Genomic DNA, 25,712 nt, shown 5'->3' with positions numbered 1-25,712 from the left:
CCTGGGACTCCTTCCCAGCAGCCTCAGAGATGCATGTGGTTATTCTATTCCAGGGTGGAGAAGGACAAGAAAAGTGTACCCTCCCGTCAACACATAAGCTTTCAGGGATTTTTTTTTTTTTTTTTTCAGATTTCTAGTTATCTTCCTCAAAATGTAATGAAAGCCGAGTGATCTGTTCAGAGCCCTTGTCGAGCAAGAACACCAGGGCACAACGCCCAGCCACGCGGCTCCGCTCTTGCTTTAGTAGAAGAGACCCCGTTAACCAAAAGCTGAATGAGGGAGGGCACAGGATAAAACGCACACACGGAACCGTGAGAGTCATCACGGAACTGCAGAACCTGCAGCACAAAGCAGAGGGCGAACCGGGGAGCCCAGAGCAGGGGCACATGCTCTCTGGCAGGCTCTCCCGGGCCACAGGGAAGAATGGCTGGGCTCTCAGAATTCCACTGCGGAACTAAAGCAAACCAACGTGACCTGGCTTAAGCGGGTGGGGACTAGAATGGTGAGAGAATCATTAACTCTTGAAATGGGACAGTGAAAGGAACCTGTTCTTGAAGTAGCGAGGAGGTTCCAAGTCTTATTTTCTATGCTTCCAAATTTGTTCCTGTACTTGGTCTCCAGTTCACAAAAATAGAAACCACTTGGATGCATGGCCTCCACCAGAATTTTTCGAGAAGGCTATATATATTTTACTTGTAAGGAAAACTGAAAGGGCCACAGATTAATTGAATACAGTCCACATAAACCCTCATAGATTTCAGGTTATTCTTCTGTGGTTTTTGAAGTCTTCTGAGGTTTTTGATATATAGGGTGAAAAGCATAAGCTTTGAGCTTGGATGTATTTGGGTTTGAACCCCACCCCTGTAATTTACTGTTTGTTATCTAGAGCAAACTAACTGAGCTGCAAATTCATCTTCTACAAAATGGGGGAAATTATTGCTTAACTCATATAGCTATAGAATTAAGAGTCAGGTAACTTACATCAAGCAGCTGGCATTCCCTATCCTACAATTTTTGTATCACCAGGTTGGTCATTTCTTGTGTCTCCTGAAAGGATGAATTGTTTTTCAGCCCCCAATCTAATTCCTGATATACTGGATTTATTTTCAACTAAGCATTTACCTGCAGGCTGCTCCCTCCTGGTCCCAGGTCAAGTGGAGTGGCTCTGGAAAGGCACGCATTGTATCTCGGGCAGGAAGAGTGAGCCTTTGGGGGGAATGTTGGTTCCACCACAGGCAATGCTGTGGCAGAGCAAAGGCCGGGTATGCAGGTAGGATGGGGAAAATAAACACAGAGGGATCTCCCCATTAAAACCCTCCCCACTGGGCTTCCCTGGTGGCGCAGTGGTTGAGAGTCCGCCTGCCGATGCAGGGGACGCGGGTTCGTGCCCCGGTCCGGGAAGATCCCACATGCCGCGGAGCGGCTGGGCCCGTGAGCCATGGCCGCTGGGCCTGCGCGTCCGGAGCCTGTGCTCCGCAACGCGAGAGGCCACAACAGTGAGAGGCCCGCGTACCGCAAAAAACCAAAAACAAACAAACAAAAAACACCCCTCCCCACTAACACAGGAAAAGCAGAAGGCAGAAAACACAGTTCTATCATCGAGGTGGACAGCTCACTGAAACACACCACGGTAATGACACAGTACACTGTGTCACTTACACAGTACACTTACACTGTAAGTAAGAGTTTATATCTACCAAGCATTCACTATGACGCCAGGAACTGTCCTACACTGACTTTTGGCAGCAGCCCTGTGACATAGGGGCTACTGCCATCTCTGCTTTACAGATGCGGAAACACAGGGATAGAAGGATGCAATACCTTACCCAGGACAAAGCCAGTCCTAATGCAGGCTGCCTGGCTCTGGGGTCCGTGTGAAAAGGCTATGCTGAGATGCAACAGCAACGGAAGAGCCACATTTTCCACTTAAAAGCGAAACCAAACCAAACCAGAACTACCTCCAAAGAGATTATCATTCGGAGTGTTTGGACACATAAGGCAGCAAATCCCAGGCAGTGGTCCTGTCTGTGCCCGCCTGGGACGGAGACCCTGCTTTTGCTGCGCTGGGAAGGGCACGGGGAGGGAGGTGTGTCTGAAAAGATGAAAGGCAGACAGGCAGAACAGTCTGAGGTTCCACAGAACTGTTTCAGAACCAGCAGGAAGAAGTAATTAGTTGGGGTTTATCCCCAGTTGAAAGGGGAGTGTACGTGTTGCATCATGAAGGCTGTGGGACAAGATATTAGCAACAGGCTTTGGGTGGTTTGGTTCAGTTAAAGAAAGACAAGAGCTCTTTCTTTGTCTTTTTTGGCGCCTCGCGGCTTGTGGGGTCCTAGTTCCCCGACCAGGGATCGATCCCTCGCCCTCGGCAGTGAGAGCTCTGCGTCCTAACCACTGGACTGCCAGGGAATTCCCGACAAGAGCCCGTTAATAACCTTTTCGAGTAGCGATTCCATGATGTGAATAGAAAGGACAGATTAACGTATGTAACTGAGTGCTGTGTTGGTCGAATTGTGGATTTTGAGAGTGATGCGTTAGGTTTTGGTGATGCTGCCGTGCTGGAAAGCGTTTGGGGGGCTCGTTTTGAATTGCTTCTATGTCACAACCCGTCCCTGACGTGAAATCACATTCATTTGGCCCCGAGAGGGCACCACACCAACTGCTGCGAGGGCGAAGCCAGGACACCAGTGTCGCCCTAAGTTCACTAGGAGCAGTATGATTACAGCACCGACATCGTATACCACCAAGTTCTAAGCGTAAAAGCGACGATAACACCAAAGTGCTGTGAACACCCCAGCACAGAAAGGACTCTGTGCCACTGGAGCCGGGCCTTGAAGGCTAGCTTTTAACAACCAGAAGATGGGGTGGGGGGGAGCAGGCGTGAGGGGGCAAAGCACAGTCAGAGGAACAGGTGAGAAAGAGAAAGACATCCTCAGCTCCCACAAGTGACCGCGGTCGGCTGGAGAACAGTGCGTGCTGACGGGGGACGGAACTGGGCCGCAGAGACAGACTCGGGGCTACGCTGCTCTGGGCTTTGAACGCCTATCTGAGACGTCGGCACATCAACTTCTAAGAAATGGGAAACCGCTGAGAGGCTTTAAGCGTTAGAAGGACCGGAAACGTGCTTCAGGAAGATCAAAGTCCTAGTGGCACATAAAATGGATTAAGACTTCTTGAAGCGGACATCTGAATTTTGGAAGAATCCTGAACCAAGTCTGATGAATGAGAAAGAAAAATGATACAGAAGTGTGTATCAGTTTCAATCAAAAAACAAGGTACTGAATAAAATAGGACAGATAGGTTAGAAAACAATCTATAGATAGATTGTAAGATAGATTTTCTTCTGTGGCTTATAAATGGATCTGAAGGCACTTCCAAGAAGATTCAAGAAAAGATTTTGGAGTGGTGGCAACATCACAAAAATAAGTGTATGGTCATCCTTAAAGCACCTGCTTTCAAGGATAACATCCATTCCAGTGCATAATCAGTTTGCTCCTTTTAAAACAATAGGAATTAGTCAGTTACTCCTGAACTAATCCATCACCAGAACTTGCTTCTGTAAGTACAAGGGGACCTTCTTCTCTAATATGTGCTATCTTCTGATGTGTCAACATGGCAAAGCAAGGTTCCATCCCCAGTTATTCAAATGCTAACCTAGGTCCTGCTGTGAAGGGAATTTTGTAGATGCAATGAAAGTCCCCATCTGTTAAATCTAAGGCAGAGTATCCTGGTGGGCCTGACTTCATCAGTTGGAGGGCTTTGAAAGCAGGGCTGCGCCTTTCCCGAGAGAAAGACACTGAATTCCACCCGTGGACAAAGAGCTTCGTCCCGTGCCTGGAGTCCCAGCCTGCCCTAAGGCTTCAGACTTGTGTAGCCAGCTAACCTCAACTGAGTAAGTCACTCCCATGTAATAAATCCCTTATTTACACACACACACACACACACACACACACAGGTGTGTATAACAAGTGTACATGTATACATACATATGTCATAGGGTGATTTTACATATACACATATATGTATGTACATGACTCATACTAGTTCTGCTTTTCTGGTGGAATTCTAAAACTCAGTTTACTTTGTTTATGAGAGCTGACAATCTGAGGGGAATGTACTATAAATTAATCACAGAAACAACACTGTTGGAAACTACTTGAGTTGAAAGGGAAGCTGTGTGTGTTACTTCTCTGAGGCACACTACACACTATGAAATGGCTCCATTCTTACAAGTGCAGAAGCTCTGGCTTCTAATCTGATCCTACACAGCTTTAGTGCAGGGGTCTTCATCTGAGGTCTAAGACCCCTTGAAACCGTGTGTAAAGATTTTCCTCCGGTGAGCCTATATCTTTCACCAGATTCTCAAAGAAATCCATTCCCATGAATGGGTAGTTGACTCCCTAGCTGCTTGCCTTGTTCCAAAATTAGTACTGACACTTTACAGACATTTTTCAAGGTGGGGAGAACCACTTGCAACTAGTAGGGGAAATTCAGTTTAAGTCTTTCCTTGATTAAAAGTCTGTAAGTACATGGTGAGATAATCCACCTAAGAACTCTACCCATTAAATGTGAGTGTCCAACAGTCAAAAAAATCAGCGATGCAGGAAACACAATTTCAGTCATCTTAGCTCATACTGAGACTTTAACAAAATTAAATGATCAATTAAAGAATCTCAAAATAATTATATTGTTAAATATTAACTTCTGTGGTGCGAAGAGATTTGTACTTTATACATAAAAATCAGTAAGAATAACCGGTGTAAATTCACACTAAACGCCCACATTAGGTCTTCCAACAAATTAAAAGATTTCAACCCGTAATATGTAAGAACTTTTTTTGTTGCCTTATCTAATTTTTTTTTTTTTGGGGGGGGGCTGTGTTGGGTCTTCGTTGCTGTGCGCAGGCTTTCTCTAGTTGCGGTGAGCGGGGGCTACTCTTTGTGGCGGTGCACGGGCTTCTCATCGCAGTGGCTTCTCTTGCTGCGGAGCACAGGCTCTAGGCACACTGGCGTCAGTAGTTGTGGCACACGGGCTTCAGTAATTGTGGCTCGTGGGCTCTAGAGTGCGGGCTCAGTAGTTGTGGCGCACGGCCTTAGTTGCTCTGCGGCATGTGGGATCTTCCAGGATCAGGGCTCGAACCTGTGTCCGTTGCATTGACAGGTGGGTTCTTAACCACTGCGCCACCCAGGAAGCCCGCCTTATCTAACTTCTTAGCAGTGTCCCACGTAGCTGGACATAATGCCATCCCCTGGCTTTCCTTCCCAATTTGCCAGGCCTTTTGATCTGCTCCTACTGTTCCACAGAAGTTCTAATTGTTTTGGGGGGATTTTTTGGCCGCACTGTGTGGCCTGTGGGATCTTAGTTCCCCAACCAGGGGTTGAACCTGGGCCCATGGCAGTGGAAGTGCCCCGTCCTAACCACTGGACCACCAGGGAATTCCCCAAGTTCTAATTGTTAAATCCAACTGTCTCTCGACATCTTTACTTGGTAAGTCACTGGAATCTCAAATTCTTCATGTCCAAGACGGAAGTCTTGATTTCCCTCCCTAACCTGGTTCCCTTTTATTCCTTCTCATGCTTAGAAAACTGCCTCCCCTCCACCCGGCAGCTCACACCCTCTTTCTCCTTCACGCCCTACATCCCATCAGGGCTTCCCCTCGGCTGTATCCCCAGTCTTTGCACCTCATGTCCTCACACCGCCTTCCCCCCCAGCCGGGGCCACCTTGACCACCACGAGTCACGGTCTCCTAACTGATCGCTCCGCTTCCCACCCAGAAACCAGAGTTAACACCTCAAAGCCCTAAATGAGATTACGTCTCTCCTTTGCATAAACTTCCCAATGGCCTCCCGCCTCACCTGAGAATAAAATCCCAACATCTCACCTGGACGAGGCCCTGACCGCTCTTCCTGCACCCACAGAGGTCTTCAAGTTGGCTGCAACTCATCAAACCCTCCTTCTTCACGTACGAGTCTATCATGGTGTCCTGTATCCTGTTAGGTCTCTGAAGGCAGGACGCTTAAGATGTACACACGGCATCTAACACTGTCCTGGACCTGAAAAATGTCTGCTGGATGAACAAGTCGCTGCCTCAGCATCTTTACCTTAATGTTCCACCTCTGTTAATTTTTCTGTCTATATGTATTTAGAAGTGTCATCTTATTTTGGTTTCCCTGGTTTAAAAAAAAAAAAAAAAAAAAGACACATTTGAATGCATTCTCTCTTCAGGTAATTAATGCCAGACTCACTGCCTAAGCCCATGACATGGGGCATTGAGCTGCAGCTTCAACCACTTTTTTTTACTCGGTCTTATACTACCATTCCTCAAGCCTCTTCTTAATGTGTATACATAATAGACCTGCAGTGCATATGGAGGGTGAGTTTATCACTATTTCTTTTCTTAGAACACTTACTGTTTTCTATGACCAAGACAACACATGAATAAAACGTTTAGTTAAATAGGAATTCTGTCTTTATAATGTTTAAAGATGGCTAAGTCTCCTCTCAAGATCAGCCTAGTTAATACAAACATGAAATTGAATTAAATCTTTCAGTTATTTCTTCATTTAATTTCTCTATATTTAGTATCTTTTGATTTAATTCCTCTGCACAGAGATGTGTGAAATGAATCTGTACTTACTTTTATTTAAAAAACAATTCTTTTTGAAAATTTTATTATTAAAATAATAATTTGTCCTGGTTGAAACTTATCTACAAAGAATATTAGGCTAAAAATCCTTAGAGAGCAGCATTAGACTAGAGGTTCTTTTGTGGTTCTGATTCTGCTACAATTTTGGACAAGTCTTAACTTCTGTGAGCAGTTTTCTGTAAAAAAAAGAAAGGGAAAAAGAGGAAAGGGAAGGAGGGAAAAAGGAAAAGAAACTGGGTTGAATGATCTCTGAAGTCCCTTTCCACTCAAAATTTTTTTGGTTCTGTTAAGAAAGAATTTGCCTTTAAATCACAGAGGTCTGCAAAGCAGAATGGTAAAAACTGCCATTTCTTAGGGGCTCGCATACGATGCACTACATGAAAAGCTTTACATCTCATTTAACAGAGGCATGAGTTTATGATTATTATTCTTCCAATTTATAAGTAAAGAAACAAATTTAAGCTGAAGAACTGAGTCACACAAGCTTTGTTTGCTTTTTAACTGACATGATCCTCAATTTCCAAAAAAAAAAAAAAGCTGAGTCGATGGGAAAGATCTATGAACTCAGAAAATGCAAATCAAAATGACACTTCTTTAAACAGAACTTTTGGCAAAGTCTGCTGTTTGTGAGGCCTGTGCTACATGCCACTGCCTGCAGGACAAAGTAAACATGTTTATCGCAACCCGTCAGAATCAAGATCTGTGATGTCTCCTCTTCTGAAGGCAGGATTTCGGAACCAGACTAAGGAATCACACGTGTATCCACTCTCTAAATTCAAGCGCAAACCTGAGGTACCTCAGAGAAAGAATAGATAAAGCCAACATAATAAAAGGATAATTCGAAAACTAATCTTTAGACAGGCGTAAATGACATCTGAATTAGGAGAATATTTCCTACATGTTCTCCTATATTTAATATTAACACCAGGAAAATCAACTAGAATTAAATATACTACAGAAACAATGTACCAAAATCACATTTTTAAAAGGGAAGTACGAGTTCAACTCAATCATACCCTCAGGAAAATTAAAGTAAAAAGTTAATGAGTTCTACACCAAGAATTGTCCTTTTTATAAACTGTTTGCTAAATTCTGCTTGAGTCTTTTTATTATACAGTCTAAACTTTTTCAATTGGTATCAAATACGTTTCCTTTTTTTGACTAGTCAAGTGTCATCTTGGCGAAGCCAACTTCGGAGCTAAGATGAAATCAACTCACAACAATAAATCCCTCCATTACGAGGTAACAGAAGGCCGTGAGCAGTTTAAAAAACAAAAATATTTTTGAAGCACTTATACCTCAAACGGTTGGCCTCAGAAATGGCATGTGATACACTTGATCTTTGTATTTTAAACACCAATATCAAGTGACTATAACGGAGAAACCACACAGCTAGCTAGAATTCGAAATAACCTAACGAGAAATGTTATCTTTCATCACTACACATAATCTGCCTTAACTACACAGAAAGGGGAGATTTCGCCCCACCACTCTCTGTTAACTTTCTGTGGGAGCACACGCTCTTTGATGTTGAGAAACATACCTCCGACTAGTAAAATATTCTGTGATACCACATTAGATAGATACCCTAGGAAACTGTAACGTCTGTTTCCTTAAATTGCTCCGTGATGTAAAATACCACATAAAGAGCACTTAGCAGAGTGTCTTAGCATTTAATAAGTGCTGAGTAAATCAGGTATCACTGATATATCATCACCCGTCAGGACACTGAAGAATTACTAAAACGGTGGCCTAAAAAAGTGAATCTACCTCCCCCCAAATTCCAGTAATTGTTTAAAAGGCTGAATTATATCTGTGATAGTTTTAGGGATACATATTAAGGTACTATACTGAAATTCATGGTTGACAGTTTGAGAAGTCTGTATTATTTTAACTATACCCAAACTAAAGCTCAACTGATAGAAAAATCACATGAAAATCCTCAAAGTAGGAAAAATATTTTCTATAGTAATATAAGGTTCTATTTTTTCAACGGGAAAAGTAATGATAAAGAAAGAACCCATTTCTGTATAACAAATATAAACTTGCCCACTTACCTGCCAGGTATTTAAAAAAAAAAAAAATAGCACAGGAACAGAGATAAATATAAATAGACGGAGCCTAAAGAACAAGGTATTTCATAGAAAGTATTTTATCATCAGAACAGGATGGTTTCCTATGTTTAAGATCTATTTATTGTGTTATTTTTACAGGTAGCAAAGTCCCTCCATTTCCCCCAGTTTTATACAGGAATATAAAAAGCCACTGACTTCCACGCTGCCCCCTCCCCCTCCCCCGCTGACTGGGTTAATAGGAGGTTGCGGACTATGTACGGCCTCCAGAAGCAGCGGTGGTTTCCTGCGTGACTTGGCCTTGAACTCTAGCATGCTAATCAGTCATCCTCTTGCTGATTCCTTTTCTGTCAAAGGAAACCAAGATGCATTAGAACAGCACATTCTAATTGGGATATTTGTTCAGCCAAGATCGCTTTTTCTGTCAGCAAGTATAATTTTCTAGAGGCCCTTAACAAAAGATGTGGTTGAAAATTATCACGGAAAAAAAGCATGCCTTACGTAGTTCATTAAAGTAGTTTATCACTTTGGCTCCTGGGCACATTATCCTCAAGATATTTGAACGTTTTCTTCTCTTTCTTCTTTACGTACAAATATCCCCACCCAGAAACACACACAAATACAAATACTCACCTTCCCCCTGGAGCACCCACAGGAGAGATCTGATCTGCTCTCAGCCCTATAACAGTATACGGTTGACACTTGAACAACATGGGTTTGAACTTCACAGGCCACTTACACGTGGATTTTCTTCAGTAGCAAATACTACGGTACTGAGGACCCACCGCCGGTTGAATCCGTGGATGCAGAACCGTGGATACGAAGGGCTCATTATAAATTATGTGTGGATTTTCCCCTGGTTGTTTAAGGGTCAACTATACCTACTTTCTTCAAGATTACAAGTATTATGAAAAGTACTCAAAGCATACACATAAAAAACATTTTCTGTCGTTTTAATCAATAAATTAATCTTTCAGCTTACTTGACATGTCATTATAAAATGACCTCACTTAGTAATTCTGGCCCAATTCGCAATCATCAAATAAAAGTCTACGTGGTATATGACTAAAAGGAAATATTAAAGAGTCAACTTGAAAGCGGAGCTGGCCAGCCTACTAAGTACACATAAACCTTACCAGTTTGAGAAAATCGATGAGTTTGTGAGCGTCCTCCCCGGTGGAGAGGTCCACAAAGTCCTTGGGCAGTCGGTAGCTCAGGTAGGGACTCGGCTGAACTGTGACCTCACTGTTGGTGCAACGGAAGGCCGGAGCATCCTTTACAAAGGAAAGAGAAAAAGGAAAGTCGGTGAGAAAGCCCTTTTTTTAAGTCTACTCTTCAAACTGAAAAAGATGCTGGCGTAGCAACGCCAACTCCATGTCCTCTCTTCTGTACTACGTAGGGAAGAAAATCAGATACTGGAGTAAAAGAAAGCACCAAGGTTTTTAAAATACTTCCACATGTTCACAAGAAAATACACATCTAAGGCATCCGAAGACAGAGTCCCCGCGGGGGGCCACGTGGTCCCTGAGTGCCGGGCGTGCAGCGACCGTGGCCATGAAGGGCTGCGGGTCTCTGCAGGCCTGAGGCTGCCCCGAGCGGTCCCACACAGGCCAGCGTGCTTTATAAACACTGTCGCCGTCCCCAGGCGCGCTGCTGGGAGTGCCACCTTAGCGAACAGAGCTAACGGCTAGGGCAGACAAGTGCTCCGAGTCCCTAATGCTGCTGTGCTTTTCTCACATCACTGTACATACTTATTTGTAGACTCCTCTCGGCACCTGTGTAAAACTGCAAACTCAAGGATCATGTTTAACAAGTCTTCACATTCTCTTTTGTACATGCTTTGAGTCTTGCCTAGAATATTCACGTGTTGCCTGGTGCTGAAAAGGATTTCAGAGTCAGAGGCCTTGTGTTTGGGCTTCATGGGTGGCAGAGACCTAGGTGAGGGACGGACGGTGTCCAGCACGTGCAGACAGGCCGGGAACTCGGATGGAACAGGGCCGTGGAGCCCTAGAAAGCAGGCCATCCTTTATGACAGACAGACAGACCAGCCATCTGACAAGTACTCATGAAACACCAACTGTCTGCTGGACCTTGTTCTAGGGGTGGGAGAAAAATTGGAAAACAAGATGGTAGACGGCCACCTAGCAAGCAAATAATAATTTTTTTTTTTTTTTTTTTTTTTTGTGGCACGTGGGCCTCTCACCGCTGTGGCCTCTCCCGTCGCGGAGCACAGGCTCCGGACGCGCAGGCGCAGCGGCCATGGCTCATGGGCCCAGCCGCTCCGCGGCACGTGGGATCTTCCCGGACCGGGGCGCGAACTCGTGTCCCCTGCATCGGCAGGCGGACTCTCAACTGCTGCGCCACCAGGGAAGCCCCGCAAATAATAAATTAACAAGCTTGTTCCAGAGAGTAAACAGTGTTAAGAAAACAAACGAGCGGGGCGCTATGGTAAGAGGAGAACCCTGTAGACACCCCTTTAGAGGGGGGCCAGGGGGGACCTTGCTAAGGACGGGACGTCTGCACTGAGAACTGGGAAGCAGGAGGAAAGCAGCCTCGTGAGGTCTGGGAGTGGACCCGGCTTTGGAGGCAGTGGAAACGACCAGTGCAAAGACCTGAAGGCCAGGCAGGGCTTTGTGGCTTCGAGGAACGAAAGGAAGGCGGGTCTCTGTGCGGTGGAGGACAGACGGGAGGTGATGGTGGGGAAAGGCAGGGGGCAGTTCCTGTTGCCCTTCTGTCATCCCCAACCTCCAGTATGAGGTGGTTTACATTAAGAAGAAAGAAAGGGAGGGAGGGAGGGGAGGAAGAATGAATGAATTTGGATCATACAGTGAATCTTGTGCAAGCTGCTTCTATCCAATAACTCTGTCCCTCATATTTAAAAATAGCCTTGTGCCAAATCTTCTTCCTCGACGCTCAGATTTAATGGCCCACAACTCTTAAGATGCCAGCAGGAATAGGATCCCTTCATTCACTAATTCGATCAACGCTTAGCTGTGCCTGGCACTGTGTGCGGCCCCACAGACACATGGAGAACAGAGACCCCATCAACGGGCTCGGAAACCTACAGCCCGAGGCAGGAGGCAGGCAAGTCCGCAGGCAAGGCCCACACGGCAGGGCAAGCGCCTTGATGTGGAAAACAGGGACCACAGTCAGATCTAGAAAAACGGCCCAGGACGGCCCGGGACAGAGTAAGGATGAAAAAGACTATTTCAGAGGCAGACAGAAGGAAAGATGTTCACACGGAGGGCAAGGCAGCAGCCGGAGAGGCAGGAAGAAAGCCGGGAGGCGAGCCGGTGTCACGGAAACCAGGGGAAAGGGTGTGACCGGGCCAAGGGCTAACAGCTCAGACGCGGCCCGGCGCTGAGGAAGAGCGGGGCCGTGCACTGCTCGCTGGAATTCCTGACATGTTGGTGGAGCCCTCACCACAAGCAGTTTCTTTGGCACCGGGGGCTGGCGGGGGAAGGGGGGGAGCCGGGGGAGGCCCGGCGGCAAGAGGGGTGGGGAGCGGTGGCCACAGGACTAGCGAGTGGCCCGACAGCAGGAGAGGAACGCGCAGGACCCCACTGCCAAAATAACGTGTGCACGTGCATGTGTATGTACACACAAAATGCCCAGAAAACCTTAACGGAGGTGGTAAGAATGGCCATTTCTAGGTAGTAGGATTTCAAGTCTCGCCTCTAATTCTCTCTGTGTGTGTTTCTAAACAACTGTGTGAAAATAAAACTATTTTGTAAGACAGGAAACACCCAGGACAGAGTACGAAATGAAGAACTGCAGATGCAGAGCACTCCCATTTACTTTAGAAAGCCTCGGGTGTATGTGTGCAGGCAGGTTACACACCAGAATATTAACAGTGGCTCTCGAGGAGGTGGGATTATGGGTGACTTTAGAATTTCCTTTAAAAATGAGCAGGCGTCACAGGGCTGAGGGAGGTCTTGCTTTCTATGACAGGAGGCGTCGGAACACGGTTACCTGCTTACAGAGAAAGGAAGAGACTGGAAAAAGGAAAGAAGACAGATGGTAGCCCCAGGAACCTGGAGAGACGCAGGGGCAGAGACGAGAATCGGGAGGAAGGATGCAGGTAAGTCTGTAGGTTTGACGACAGTTAAACGGAGTGAGTTCTCACCGATGGCTTCTCTTTTCCTAAGAGGGAAGACACGAAAGCAGCTGCTGAGGAGGACAGGAGTGATGGACGGAAGCTCTGAGGAGCGTGGAGTGGGTGGGACGGCCACGGTGGACAGCAGGAGGGGACGCTGGCGAGGGCAACAGAGCCTGCGGTCAGAGCCCACGGGAAGCCAGGGGTGGCGCCTTGGACGAGCCCCCTCCCCACCCCGTCTACGCATCTGGGCGACATCCCTCTAACTGTGCATGGCAGCCCGGGGCTGGGACCAGAATAAAGAGATGCGTGACCTGACCCATGGTCCGGATTCTCAGGTGGGCAGGACAGAAGAGCCAAGTAAAAGAAAAATAACCAGAAAAGAAACTATCAGACGATCATCTGCACTTTAGACAAAGTGAAGTGAAGAAATCAAAGCGCACACCCCTTGTCTAATATAGCTATTTTGTGAAAGACGGAAAACATTCACGAGAGAGCACGAAACGAAGAACTCAGCAAAGTATCTATGAGTAAATCTGTATCAGCGCCTGGAGAACCATCGAGCAATTCCTCAGTGGACTGACAGGTTTCCTGTGGATCTTTGTGATCATCTTACCTGCTCCAGGGCTTCTTCACTAAAATCACCCTTTAAGTTTCTTCCAGATAACAGTTCGTCCCAAGTAAACAGCAGTGCATCTGTGACTTCACCAAATGGATTAAAATCAATCAGCCACACCTTCCCCTGCAGTACAGAAAGAAAGGTCAATAAGAATAAAATAAAACAAAGTCTGTAATCTGGCTTATCAGAAAGATCATCTTATTCTACCCAAAAGGTCATCTTAGAAATCATATCACTTCTTTCAAAAGACAGTCTCCTCCAGGCCCCATCCGAGAAGGGGCCGCCTGTCTAAGTGGTGCAGGCACAGTGCCAAAGGGGAGGCCGCCCGTAAAGGCGGAGGAGAGACCTTGAAAAGAAAGCCCGGCGAAGACATATATGTAGACTTCCGCCTCCAATCACACGAGAATTTTATGTCAAAAACCCAAGCCAGGAAAGGAGAATCTCACAAAACCGTTCCACCGAAGTAGCATGACTGGAATGCTCTCAAGGGTGACTTCAAGATCTTTCATGAAGAGGCCAGCAGTTCTGAGCACCATCCCCGAGCCCTGAGAGGTTTCTGCAAAGGCTTGCTTTTTTTAAACACACGAAAGGCATAAGAAAATGCTCAGCTGTCTTTCATTTCAATGTCATAACCGTTTTCTCTGCATGATAGAGCCTGATGGCACATGAAAGGGAGATGAAGAAAAGAAATCAACCTTTAAAAGAAACAGCCATCTTCTCCTACTCTGAGAGTAGCGATGGCCGAAGTGATAGGTTCCAGCCTCAGGGAAAGGACACCTCTGACCCAGTCAGACAGAGTCTGCACCTTGGTATAAAGTGGCAGAGCGCTGACGTAAAGGAGCTGGAGAATCTGTGAAATCCTGCCAGGAGATTAAAGCCAACACATCTGATCACGGAGATGTTATGTGACATTTTATTAGATAAATGTTTCGTTGAAACTTTTATCTTTGCTCCTTTTGATTTTTCTCATTGAGACATTTATTTAATCGTACAGCTTTTGTGTTGGTAGTTTTTTCTGTAAATATGTAGCAATCGTGCCTTGATCAGCCATGTATGTGTAAAATTAAAAAGGAACTGGACTGGGCTTCCCTGGTGGCGCAGTGGTTGAGAATCCGCCTGCCAATGCAGGAGACACGGGTTCGTGCCCTGGTCCGGGAAGATCCCACATGCCGCGGAGCAGCTAAGCCCGTGAGCCATGGCCGCTAGGCCTGCGCGTCCGGAGCCTGTGCTCCGCAACAGGAGAGGCCACAACAGTGAGAGGCCCGTATACCGCAAAAAAAAAAAAAAAAAAAAAAAAAAAAGGAACTGGACTGCTAAGCCAACATTACTAATATCTAGCACTGTTTCTCATCTGTGTTAAAGGAAAAGTTTAAGAAAGATGAAACATCTTCCTAGGACTGGCTGCAAACTAGAAACCTCTAATAAGCGGCAAAGAACTACTACAGGGAGTTTCTACCATATACCATTGGCCAAGTTTCCTGGTTTCTACAATCCCCAGGAGAAACCCTGCAATTCCTTCTTGCCACTTGACTTGTATCCTCACTTCAGTTTGGTGCCCACTCGTACCTTCTCTGACTACGTGAAATACTGTCAGTCAGCAATCAACTCCTTGCTATGATTTCAGCTTTGCTTTTTCAGTGATTACTCAGATGTCTCTGATGTACTGTATGTTAGTTTAACAAAGTGAGTACTTTCTAAAAGTCAAACCCTTTCGACTTGAGATTTTATAACCAGTAAAACTATCTCCTTAGTAAAAGAAAGAAAAAAACCACTTTTGCACCTGTTAGTATCAGAATATTTAGCTCTATAAACTAAAAATATGCCAACATTGTAAAAAACAAATAAAATCACCACTGTTAGGACTGATAGCTGGCAGAATTTGTTCTGTAGTTCAGAAGCCATCCTCTAGTAGCCAGCTATAATCAGGCATAAAACTATCAAGATAAGGATTTCCAACCTATAACATGTTTTTCATGTCACACCTCAGGAAGAAGACATCCTGAGAAATTCTGCGTTTAGGCAACCCATCAGACAAGAGGGGTCACACCGACCTTCCTAATACCAACCAACTGACCACCCCGCTATCCACCCAACTAAATCTCTATGCGCCAAACACCGCGCCAGGCATGAGGGCATAAAGATCAGTAACACAGAGTCTACTCCTTGAAAGAGTTCAGTCCAGACCAGGACGTGCACACATGTGCACACACCAGTATACAGATTGTTCACCATAGCACAGTGTGTAAAAGACTAGAAACAAGCTAAGCATTCATCCATAGGGAAGTGACTCATCAAACTAGATGGTACATCAACATAATGAAATACTATGCCTTGTGAGAACATGGAAAGCTCTCCAAGATACACTGTTTTCAAAAAGTATAAAAAGCAAGGTGCAAGTGTATGTCATATGCTAACTCTTGTGTAAGAAAGATGGAAAAAAATAAGTATCTTGCTTGTTTTTGCATCAAGAAAATACTGGAAGGATACATAAAAAACTAACACCATAGGAGTGCAGAGGAGCAAGGTTAAGAATCAACCTTCTATGTATATTTTCACACTAATGACATTAACAAGCTTAATCTAACAAATATCTAAAGAATACTTAGCACATTAGAAATTGTACATTCTTTCTCAACCACTCGTAAGACAGAAATTAAAAAGTGACGAGGCTGCAGATCCATTCTCAACAATATCAAAGATACGAGATGATATTCATCCCCAAAAGCAATGAAATTAATAACAAGACAATAACTGTACCAAAAAAAATACATAGGGGGACCCGAATCATTTTTCAAGTACCTGAAGTAGTTATTCTAAATTCTAGTTGTGCATTATCATCACTTAAGAAGCTTCTTTTTTTTTTTTCTTTAAAAGTAAACTTTTGGGCTTCCCTGGTGGCGTGGTGGTTGAGAGTCCGCCTGCCGATGCAGGGGACGCGGGTTCGTGCCCCGGTCTGGGAAGATCCCAGAGCGGCTGGGCCCGTGAGCCATGGCCGCTGAGCCTGTGCGTCCGGAGCCTGTGCTCCGCAACGGGAGAGGACACAACAATGAGGCCCGCATACCACAAAAAAAAAAAAAAAAAAAAGTAAACTTTTATTTTAGAACAGCTTTAGATTTATAGAGTTATTGCAAATATAGTACAGAGAGTTTTAATGTACCCCTGCCCAGTTTTTAAATTTAGTTCTTGTTTGTTGTTGTTGAGTTTTAAGAGTTATTTGTATGATTTCAGATAGAAGTTCGTTATCAGAAATGTGCATTGCACATATTTTCTCCCAGTTCTTGGTTTATCTTTTATTTTTCTTAACTGTGTTCTAATTTCCTTTTCCTGTTCTAGGATCTCATCAGTGATACCACATCACATTTAATGGTCATGTCTCCTTAGGCTTCTCCTGGTTTTCACTGTCTCTCAGACTCTTGTTTTCGATGACCTTGACGGTTTTGCAGATTATTGGTCAGACATTTTGCAGAATGTCCCACAACTGGGATTTGTAATACATTCAAATTCTTTTCTCAGTTTCTGCATTCCATTCTGGGATTCCCCCAAACTCCTAAATGATTTTTTTAAATTTGTATACATTAAGATTTATTCTTTTTTGTAAAAAACATCTTTATTGGAGTATAATTGCTTTACAATGGTGTGTTAGTTTCTGCTTTATAACAAAGTGAATCAGTTATACATATACACATGTTCCCATATCTCTTCCCTCTTGCGTCTCCCTCCCTCCCACCCTCCCTATCCCACCCCTCTAGGTGGTCACAAAGCACCGAGCTGATCTCCCTGTGCTATACGGCTGCTTCCCACTAGCTATCCACCCTACATTTGGTAGTGTATATATGTCCATGCCGCTCTCTCACTTTGTCCCAGCTTACCCTTCCCCCTCCCCATATCCTCAAGTCCATTCTCTAGTAGGTCTGTGTTTTTATTCCCGTCTTACCCCTAGGTTCTTCATGACCGTTTTTTTTTTCCCTTAGATTCCATATATATATGTGTTAGCATACGGTATTTGTTTTTCTCTTTCTGACTTACTTCACTCTGTATGACAGACTCTAGGTCCATCCACCTCACTACAAATAACTCAATTCCGTTTCTTTTTATGGCTGAGTAATATTCCATTGTATATATGTGCCACATCTTCTTTATCCATTCATCCGATGATGGACACTTAGGTTGCTTCCAAGAAGCTTCTTAAAATACATATTCCAAGGCCTCGTCCCAGACCTACTGGATGGGGGCACTGTAGCTCTGACTTACTGGGCAGGTAGAAGCTGTCAACACTGAGTCCACCTGCCCAGTCGCTGTCCGAACGTGGACACATCAGAGTGTCACCAAGCCTAGACACACTCTGGCTATACTTCAGATTAGAGACCGACATAAAAGAAGGGTTAGCTTTCTCATAAGAGTAGCCATAAAATTATATAATCAAGACAATGTCTAAGAAACAGTGATACCAGTGCCACTGAATGAATACAAATGAGTTTTACATCATGGCTGACATCTCTTCTCAGAAACCGTCAGGATGTTTACACTGGCGTGTTTCCCACTTTAAAAGCACGCAATCTGCTTTCAGTTCTGTCAGATCACAGTCATAATTACTGACGTCCATGTCCAACTTCACTTAAGACACTTATATAGCTGTTTCACCAAGTCACAAATGTGCACGGACCTGCCAGCCCTACTGAACCACAGCAGACCTGGACATGTGCCAGGGAAATACTGAGACACCCTGGCAAACCCCAGATTTTCAAATGCCATTAAATATAACTGCATTAGAACAGAATTGCTTCAGACTGAATATCTGAACAATGGGAACAAATAACACACAACTCACAGGGTGGTATGGACTAAAGGAGATGCTGAATTAAATGAGAATAAAGCTCTTCTGAGCTGCACATTCAGGGCAATGGGCTAGGTTCCCTCCCTCCCTCACTGATTCGATCCTGCTTGCTACTAGGCCAATCCTGGAATGCTTAAGTCTCGAAGATAAGCTCCATGATGGTCGAGAGATCATCTGGTTGGAAACTGCTTGTTAGAAGCCCAGCATCTAACACAGGACAGGCTCTCGATAAACAATGGTGCGTGACTGACTGGATGTGGCCAGGGTCTGGCTTTAGAACAGAGCCATGGGTGCCCACCAGCTCAGGTTCCTACCCATTCTACTGTGCCAGCTCCCAGTCCTTTCTCTAACATTTGTTTCCACTAAGCTGAAACTCTGCCAGGTGACATCCCTCCTTTGTACCACATCTCAGTTCACGGCTCCTCTTTCTAACTCTTAACAGATGCCATCACCCGTGAAGACAGACACATGGGAGGGAGCTTCAAGATGGCAGAAGAGTAAGACGCGGAGATCACCTTCCTCCCCACAGATACATCAGAAATACATCTACATGGGGAACAACTCCTACAAAACACCTACTGAACGCTGGCAGAAGACTTCAGACCTCCCAAAAGGGAAGAAACTCCCCACGTACCTGGGTAGGGCAAAAGAAAAAAGAAAAAACAGAGACAAAAGAATAGGGACGGGACCTGCACCAGTGGGAGCGAGCTGTGAAGGAGGAAAGGTTCCCACACACTAGGAAGCCCCTTTGTGGGTGGAGACTGCGGGTGGCGGAGTGGGGGAGCTTCGGAGCCACGGAGGAGAGCGCGGCCACAGGATGTGGAGGGCAAAGCGGAGAGATTCCCGCAGAGGATCGGTGCTGACCAGCGCTCACCAGCCCGAGAGGCGTGTCTGCTCACCCACCGGGATGGGCGGGGCTGGGAGCTGAGGCTCGGGCTTCGGTCGGATCGCAGGGAGAGGACTGGGGTTGGCGGCGTGAACACAGCCTGAAGGGGCTAGTGCACCACGGCTGGCCGGGAGGGAGTCCGGGAAAGTCTGGAGCTGCAGAAGAGGCAAGAGACCATTGTTTCAGGGTGCTCGAGGAGAGGGGATTAAGCACGCCGTTAAAGGAGCTCCAAAGACGGGCACGAGCCACGGCTATCAGCGCGGACCCCAGAGACGGGCATGAGATGCTAAGGCTGCTACTGCCGCCACCAAGAAGCCTGTGTGCGAGCACAGGTCACTCTCCACACCTCCCCTCCCGGGAGCCTGTGCAGCCCACCACTGCCAAGGTCCCGTGATGCAGGGACAACTTCCCCGGGAGAACGCAAGGCGCTCCTCAGGCTGGTGCAACGTCACGCTGGCCTCTGCAGCCGCAGGCTGGCCCCGCATCCGTACCCTTCCCTCCCCACGGCCTGAGTGAGCCAGAGCCCCCGAATCAGCTGCTCCTTTATCCCCGTCCTCTCTGAATGAAGAACAGAAGCCCTCAGGCGACCTATATGCAGAAGCGGGTCCAAATCCAAAGCTGAACCCCGGGAGCTGTGCAAACAAAAAACAGAAACGGAAATCTCTCCCAGCAGCCTCAGAAGCATTGGATTAAAAATCTACAACCAACCTGATGTACCCTGCATCTGTGGAATACCTGAATAGACAACAAATCATCCCAAACTAAATTGAGGAGGTGGACTTTGGGAGCAACGATATATATATATATATATATATTTTTTTTTTTCCCTTTTCCTCTTTTTGTGAGTGTGTATGTGTGTGCTTCTGTGTGTGATTTTGTCTGTATAGCTTTGCTTTTACCATTTATCTTAGGGTTCTGTCTGTCCGTTTTTTTTTGGTTTACTTTTTAAAATATTTCTCTTAATAATTATTTTTTATTTTAATAACTTTCTTTTCTTTTCTTTTTGTATATTTTATTTTCTTCTTTCTTTCTTTCTTTTTTTCCTCCCTTTTATTCTGATCTGTGTGGAGGACAGGCTCTTGGTGCTCCAGCCAGACATCAGGGCTCTGCCACTGAGGTGGGAGAGTCAAGTTCAGGACACTGGTCCACAAGAGACGGCCCAGCTCCACGTAATATCAAACGGCGAAAATCTTCCAGAGATCTCCATCTCAATGCCAAGACCCAGCTCCACTCAACGACCAGCAAGCTACAGTGCTGGACACCCTATGCCAAACAACTAGCAAGAAAGGAACACAACCCCATCCATTAGCACAGAGGCTGCCTAAAACCATAATAAGGCCACAGACACCCCAAAACACACCACCAGACGTGGACCTGCCCAACAGAAAGACAAGATCCAGCCTCATCCACCAGAACACAGACACTACTCCCCTCCAGCAGGAACCCTACACAGCCCACTGAACCAACCTTAGCAACTGGTGACAGACACCAAAACAACAGGAACTACGAACCTGCAGCCTGTGAAAAGGAGACCCAAACACAGTAAGATAAGCAAAATGAAAAGACAGAAAAACACACAGCAGATGAAGGAGCAAGGCAAAAACCCACCAGACCTAACAAATGAAGAGGAAATAGGCAGTCTACCTGAAAAAGAATTCAGAATAATGATAGTAGGGATGATCCAAAATCCTGGAAAATACAAGAAACGTTTAACAAGGACCTAGAAGAACTAAAGAGCAAACAAACAGTGATGAACAACACAATAAATGAAATTAAAAATTCTCTAGAAGGGATCAATAGCAGAATAACTGAGGCTGAAGAACGGATAAGTGACCTGGAAGATAAAATAGTGGAAATAACTACTGCAGAGCAGAATAAATAAAAAAGAATGCAAAGAACTGAGGACAGTCTCAGAGACCTCTGGGACAACATTAAATGCACCAACATTTGAATTATAGGGGTCCCAGAAGAAGAGAAAAAGAAAGGGACTGAGAAAATATTTGAAGAGATTATAGTTGAAAACTTCCCTAACATGGGAAAGGAAATAGTCCAGTCCAGGAAGCACAGAGAGTCCCATACAGGATAAATAAGGAGAAACGTGCTAAGACATACATTAATCAAACTATCAAGAATTAAATACAAAGAACAAATATTAAAAGCAGCAAGGGAACAACAATAAATAACACATAAGGGAATCCCCATAAGGTTAACAGCTGATCTTTCAGCAGAAACTCTGCAAGCCAGAAGGGAGTGGCAGGACATATTTAAAGGGATGAAGGAGAGAAACCTACAACCAAGATTACTCTATCCAGCAAAGAGCTCATTCAGATTTGACAGAGAGTTTAAAACCTTTACAGACAAGCAAAAGCTGAGAGAATTCAGCATCACCAAACCAGCTTTACAACAAATGCTAAAGGAACTTCTCTAGGGAGGAAACACAAGAGAAGGAAAAGATCTACAATAACAAACCCAAAACAATTAAGAAAATGGTAATAGGAACATACATATCGATAATTACCTTAAATGTAAATGGATTAAATGCTCCAACCAAAAGACACAGACTGGCTGAATGGATACAAAAACAAGACCCATATATATGCTGTCTACAAGAGACCCACTTTAGACCTACCTAGGGACACATACAGACTGAAAGTGAGGGGATGGAAAAAGATATTCCATGCAAATGGAAATCAAAAGAAAGCTGGAGGAGCAATTCTCATATCAGACAAAACAGACTTTAAAACAAAGACTATTACAAGAGACAAAGAAGGACACTGCATAATGATCAAGCGAACAATCCAAGAAGAAGATATAACAATTGTAAATATTTATGCACCCAACATAGGAGCACCTGAATACATAAGGCAAATACTAACAGTCATAAAAGGGGAAATCATAGTAACATATATCATATGAAATCATATAACACAATCATAGTAGGGGACTTTAACACCCCACTTCACCAACGGACAGATCATACAAAATGAAAAAAATAAGGAAACACAAATTTTAAAAGATACATTAAACAACATGGACTTAATTGATATTCATAGGACATTCCATCCAAAAACAACAGAATACACTTTCTTCTCAAGTGCTCATGGAACATTCTCCAGGATAGATGATATCTTGGGTCACAAATCAAGCCTTGGTAAATTTAAGAAAATTGAAATCATATCAAGTATCTTTTCCGACCACAACGCTATGAGACAAGATATCAATTACAGGAAAAAATCTGTATGAAATACAAACACATGGAAGCTACACAATACCGTATTTAATAACCAAGAGATCACTGAAGAAATCAAAGAGGAAATTTAAAAAAAACCTAGAAACAAATGACAATGAAAACACGATGACCCAAAACCTATGGGATGCAGCAAAAGCAGTTCTAAGAGGGAAGTTTATAGCAATACAATCCTACCTTAAGAAACAAAAAACAACTCAAATAAACAACCTAACCTTACACCTAAAGCAATTAGAGAAACAAGAACAAAAAAACCCCAAAGTTAGCAGAAGGAAAGAAATCATAAAGATAAGATCAGAAATAAATGAAAAAGAAATGAAGGAAACGATAGCAAAGATCAATAAAACTAAAAGCTGGTTCTTTGAGAAGATAAACAAAATTGATAAACCATTAGCCAGACTCAACAAGAAAAAAAGGGAGAAAACTCAAATCAATAGAATTAGAAATGAAAAAGGAGATGTAACAACAGACACTGAAGAAATACAAAGGATCATGAGAGATTACTGCAAGCAACTGTATGCCAATAAAATGGACAACCTGGTAGAAATGGACAAATTCTTAGAAAAGCACAACCTTCTGAGATTGAACCAGGAAGAAATAGCAAATATGAACAGACCAATCACAAGCACTGAAATTGAAACTGTGATTCAAAATCTTCCAACAAACATAAGCCCAGGACCAGATGACTTCACAGGTGAATTCTATCAAATATTTAGAGAAGAGCTAACACCTATCCTTCTCAAACTCTTCCAAAATATAGCAGAGGGAGAAACACTCCAAAACTCATTCTACAAGGCCACCATCACTCTGATACCAAAACCAGACAAAGATGTCACAAAGAAAGAAAACTACAGGCCAATATCATTGATGAACATACATGCAAAAATCCTCAACAAAATACTAGCAAACAGAATCCAACAGTACATTAAAAGGATCATACACTATGATCAAGTGGGTTTTATCGCAGGAATGCAAGGATTCTTCAATATACGCAAATCAAGCAACGTGATATACCATATTAACAAACTGAAGGAGAAAAACCATATGATCATCTAAATAGATGCAGAGAAAGCTTTCAACAAAATTGAACACCCATTTAATGATAAAAACCCTCCAGAAAGTAGGCATAGGGGGAACTTTCCTCAACATAATAAAGGCCATATATGACAAACCCACAGCCAACATTGTCCTCAATGGTGAAAAACTGAAACCATTTCTACTAAGATCAGGAACAAAACAAGGTTGCCCACTGTCACAACTATTATTCAACATAGTTTTGGAAGTTTTCATCACAGCAATCAGAGAAGAAAAAGAAATAAAAGGAATCCAAATTGGAAATGAAGAAGTAAAGCTGTCACTGTTTGCAGATGACATGATACTATACACAGAGAACCCTAAAGATGCTACCAAAAACTACTAGAGCTAATCAATGAATTTGGTAAAGTAGCAGGATACAAAATGAATGCACAGAAATCTCTTGCATTCCTATACACTAATGATGAAAAATCTGAAAGTGAAATTAAGAAAACTCTCCTATTTACCACTGCAACAAAAAAAATAAAATATCTAGGAATCAACCTACCTAAGGAGACAAAAGACCTGTATGCAGAAAATTATAAGACACTGATGAAAGAAATTAAAGATACAAATAGATGGAGAGATATACCATGTTCTTGGATTGGAAGTATCAACATTGTGAAGATGACTCTATTTACAATAGCCAAGACATGGAGGCAAACGAAGTATCCATCAACAGATGAATGGATAAAGACGATGTGGCATTTATATACAATGGAATATTACTCAGCCATAAAAAGGAACGTAACTGAGTTATTTGTAGTGAGGTGGATGGACCTAGAGACTGTCATACAGAGTGAAGTAAGTCAGAAAGAGAAAAACAAATACCGTATGCTAACACATATATATGGAATCTTAAAAAATAAATAAATAAATAAAGGTCATGAACAACCTAGGCACAAGATGGGAATAAAGATGCAGACCTACTAGAGAATGGACTTGAGGATATGGGGAGGGGGAAGGGTAAGCTGTGACAAAGTGAGAGAGTGGCATGGGCATATATACACTACTAAATGTAAGATAGATAGCTGGTGGGAAGCAGCCGCATAGCACAGGGAGATCAGCTCGGTGCTTTGTGACCACCTAGAGGGGTGGGATAGGGAGGGTGGGAGGGAGGGAGACGCAAGAGGGAAGAGATATGGGAACATGTGTATATGTATAACTGATTCACTTTGTTATAAAGCAGAAACTAACACACCATTGTAAAGCAATTATATTCCAATAAAGATGTAAAAAAAAAAAAAAAAAGACTGACATGAAAACAGAGTAAGTGATGCCTTTGGCTTGACAGAGATGAGTAAATAGTTAACAGTTATTTTGGGATATGACCATATGGGCCTCTCCTTTTGTCCAAAAAATGATTCAAAGGTATCACAATCATCACTACGATGAGGCGATAGGAGCGTAGAGAGGGAAGAAGAAAAATGTGAGAGACATTTAAGAAACACAGGGGTCTAATGTCTAGAAAACACACCTGCTGTCCTCTGAACAGCTAAGTCAGTGAGCACTGTCACAGGACACCTAGTGACCCAAATTTCTCTGAAAAGATTGCATGTCTTGATAGTGAAATCTCTGCTGCAGGATTTACTAGGTCAGGTTTTTGTTTTCTTTTTCATTACAGAAGTTTCCATCACTTCAAGATTACAGAATAAATACAAACTACTCGAATCCTCATCTTCAGTCTAAAGATGCAAGTGACTCGAATCATGCTAAGGGCCTTTCAGGCAACTGAAAATAATAACTTCTAAATATCCAATGACAAATTCCTGGCCACACCGAAGAGTACAAACTCAACTATTTTAAGTAGGCCCAGGCCCCCGACAAAAGGGGAAAGGAGAACCCAGGGTGGCCTTAGCCATCTGTTAAATTAATAATCCTTGAATTTGTGACACATAACAATGGAAGATATCATGTCTCCTAGTGTTAAAGATATTTTAAGGGGAGATTCTTGGCCACGGTGAATTTCAAGCATCGTAGCTGATTTGAGAAAATATTTGTTGAGCGGTGAGCCCTTCCATAGGGAATGCCTATGTATTTAAAGCATATCAAGTGTCATTTTTACTTACCCTACTGTCTCTATATATATCGAATACAACTGCAAAGGAGAAAAAACTTGAAGTTAGTAACAAACTTCTATTTTCATCATCTACGCCTCCTTTTGGAAATTAAAATGCATTTTATTATTAGTTACTTAAAGGACTTCCTGCTTCTACATCTCAAAACTTCAAACATAAAAAG

The 25,712-nt window shown here is 43.7% G+C and overlaps 1 protein-coding gene across 3 annotated transcripts in view; it reads right to left on the bottom strand.

Annotated features, from left to right (window-relative positions):
- Positions 1-8,815: 8,815 nt before the first annotated feature.
- The window catches only part of CDC123 (cell division cycle 123), a 57,898-nt gene continuing 41,001 nt past the window's right edge, over positions 8,816-25,712 (bottom strand). For 2 of the 3 annotated variants that reach the window (XM_059056720.2, XM_067030304.1), the window contains 4 exons: positions 25,541-25,569; positions 13,428-13,553; positions 9,852-9,989; positions 8,816-9,062 (listed from right to left, as the gene is read on the bottom strand). In XM_059056720.2, coding sequence (XP_058912703.1) covers positions 9,036-9,062; positions 9,852-9,989; positions 13,428-13,553; positions 25,541-25,569 — 320 coding nt within the window. In that variant the 3' untranslated portion in view covers positions 8,816-9,035. Of the gene's footprint in view, positions 9,063-9,348; positions 9,395-9,851; positions 9,990-13,427; positions 13,554-25,540; positions 25,570-25,712 lie in introns of all 3 variants that reach the window. The other variant, XM_067030303.1, reaches the window with a different exon arrangement.

This window comes from Kogia breviceps, chromosome 3 (genome assembly GCF_026419965.1).
Source record: "Kogia breviceps isolate mKogBre1 chromosome 3, mKogBre1 haplotype 1, whole genome shotgun sequence".
NCBI lineage: Eukaryota > Metazoa > Chordata > Mammalia > Artiodactyla > Physeteridae > Kogia > Kogia breviceps.
The sequence above is the reverse complement of the archived record's forward strand: the minus strand, read 5'-3'. Positions and strand labels throughout refer to the sequence as shown.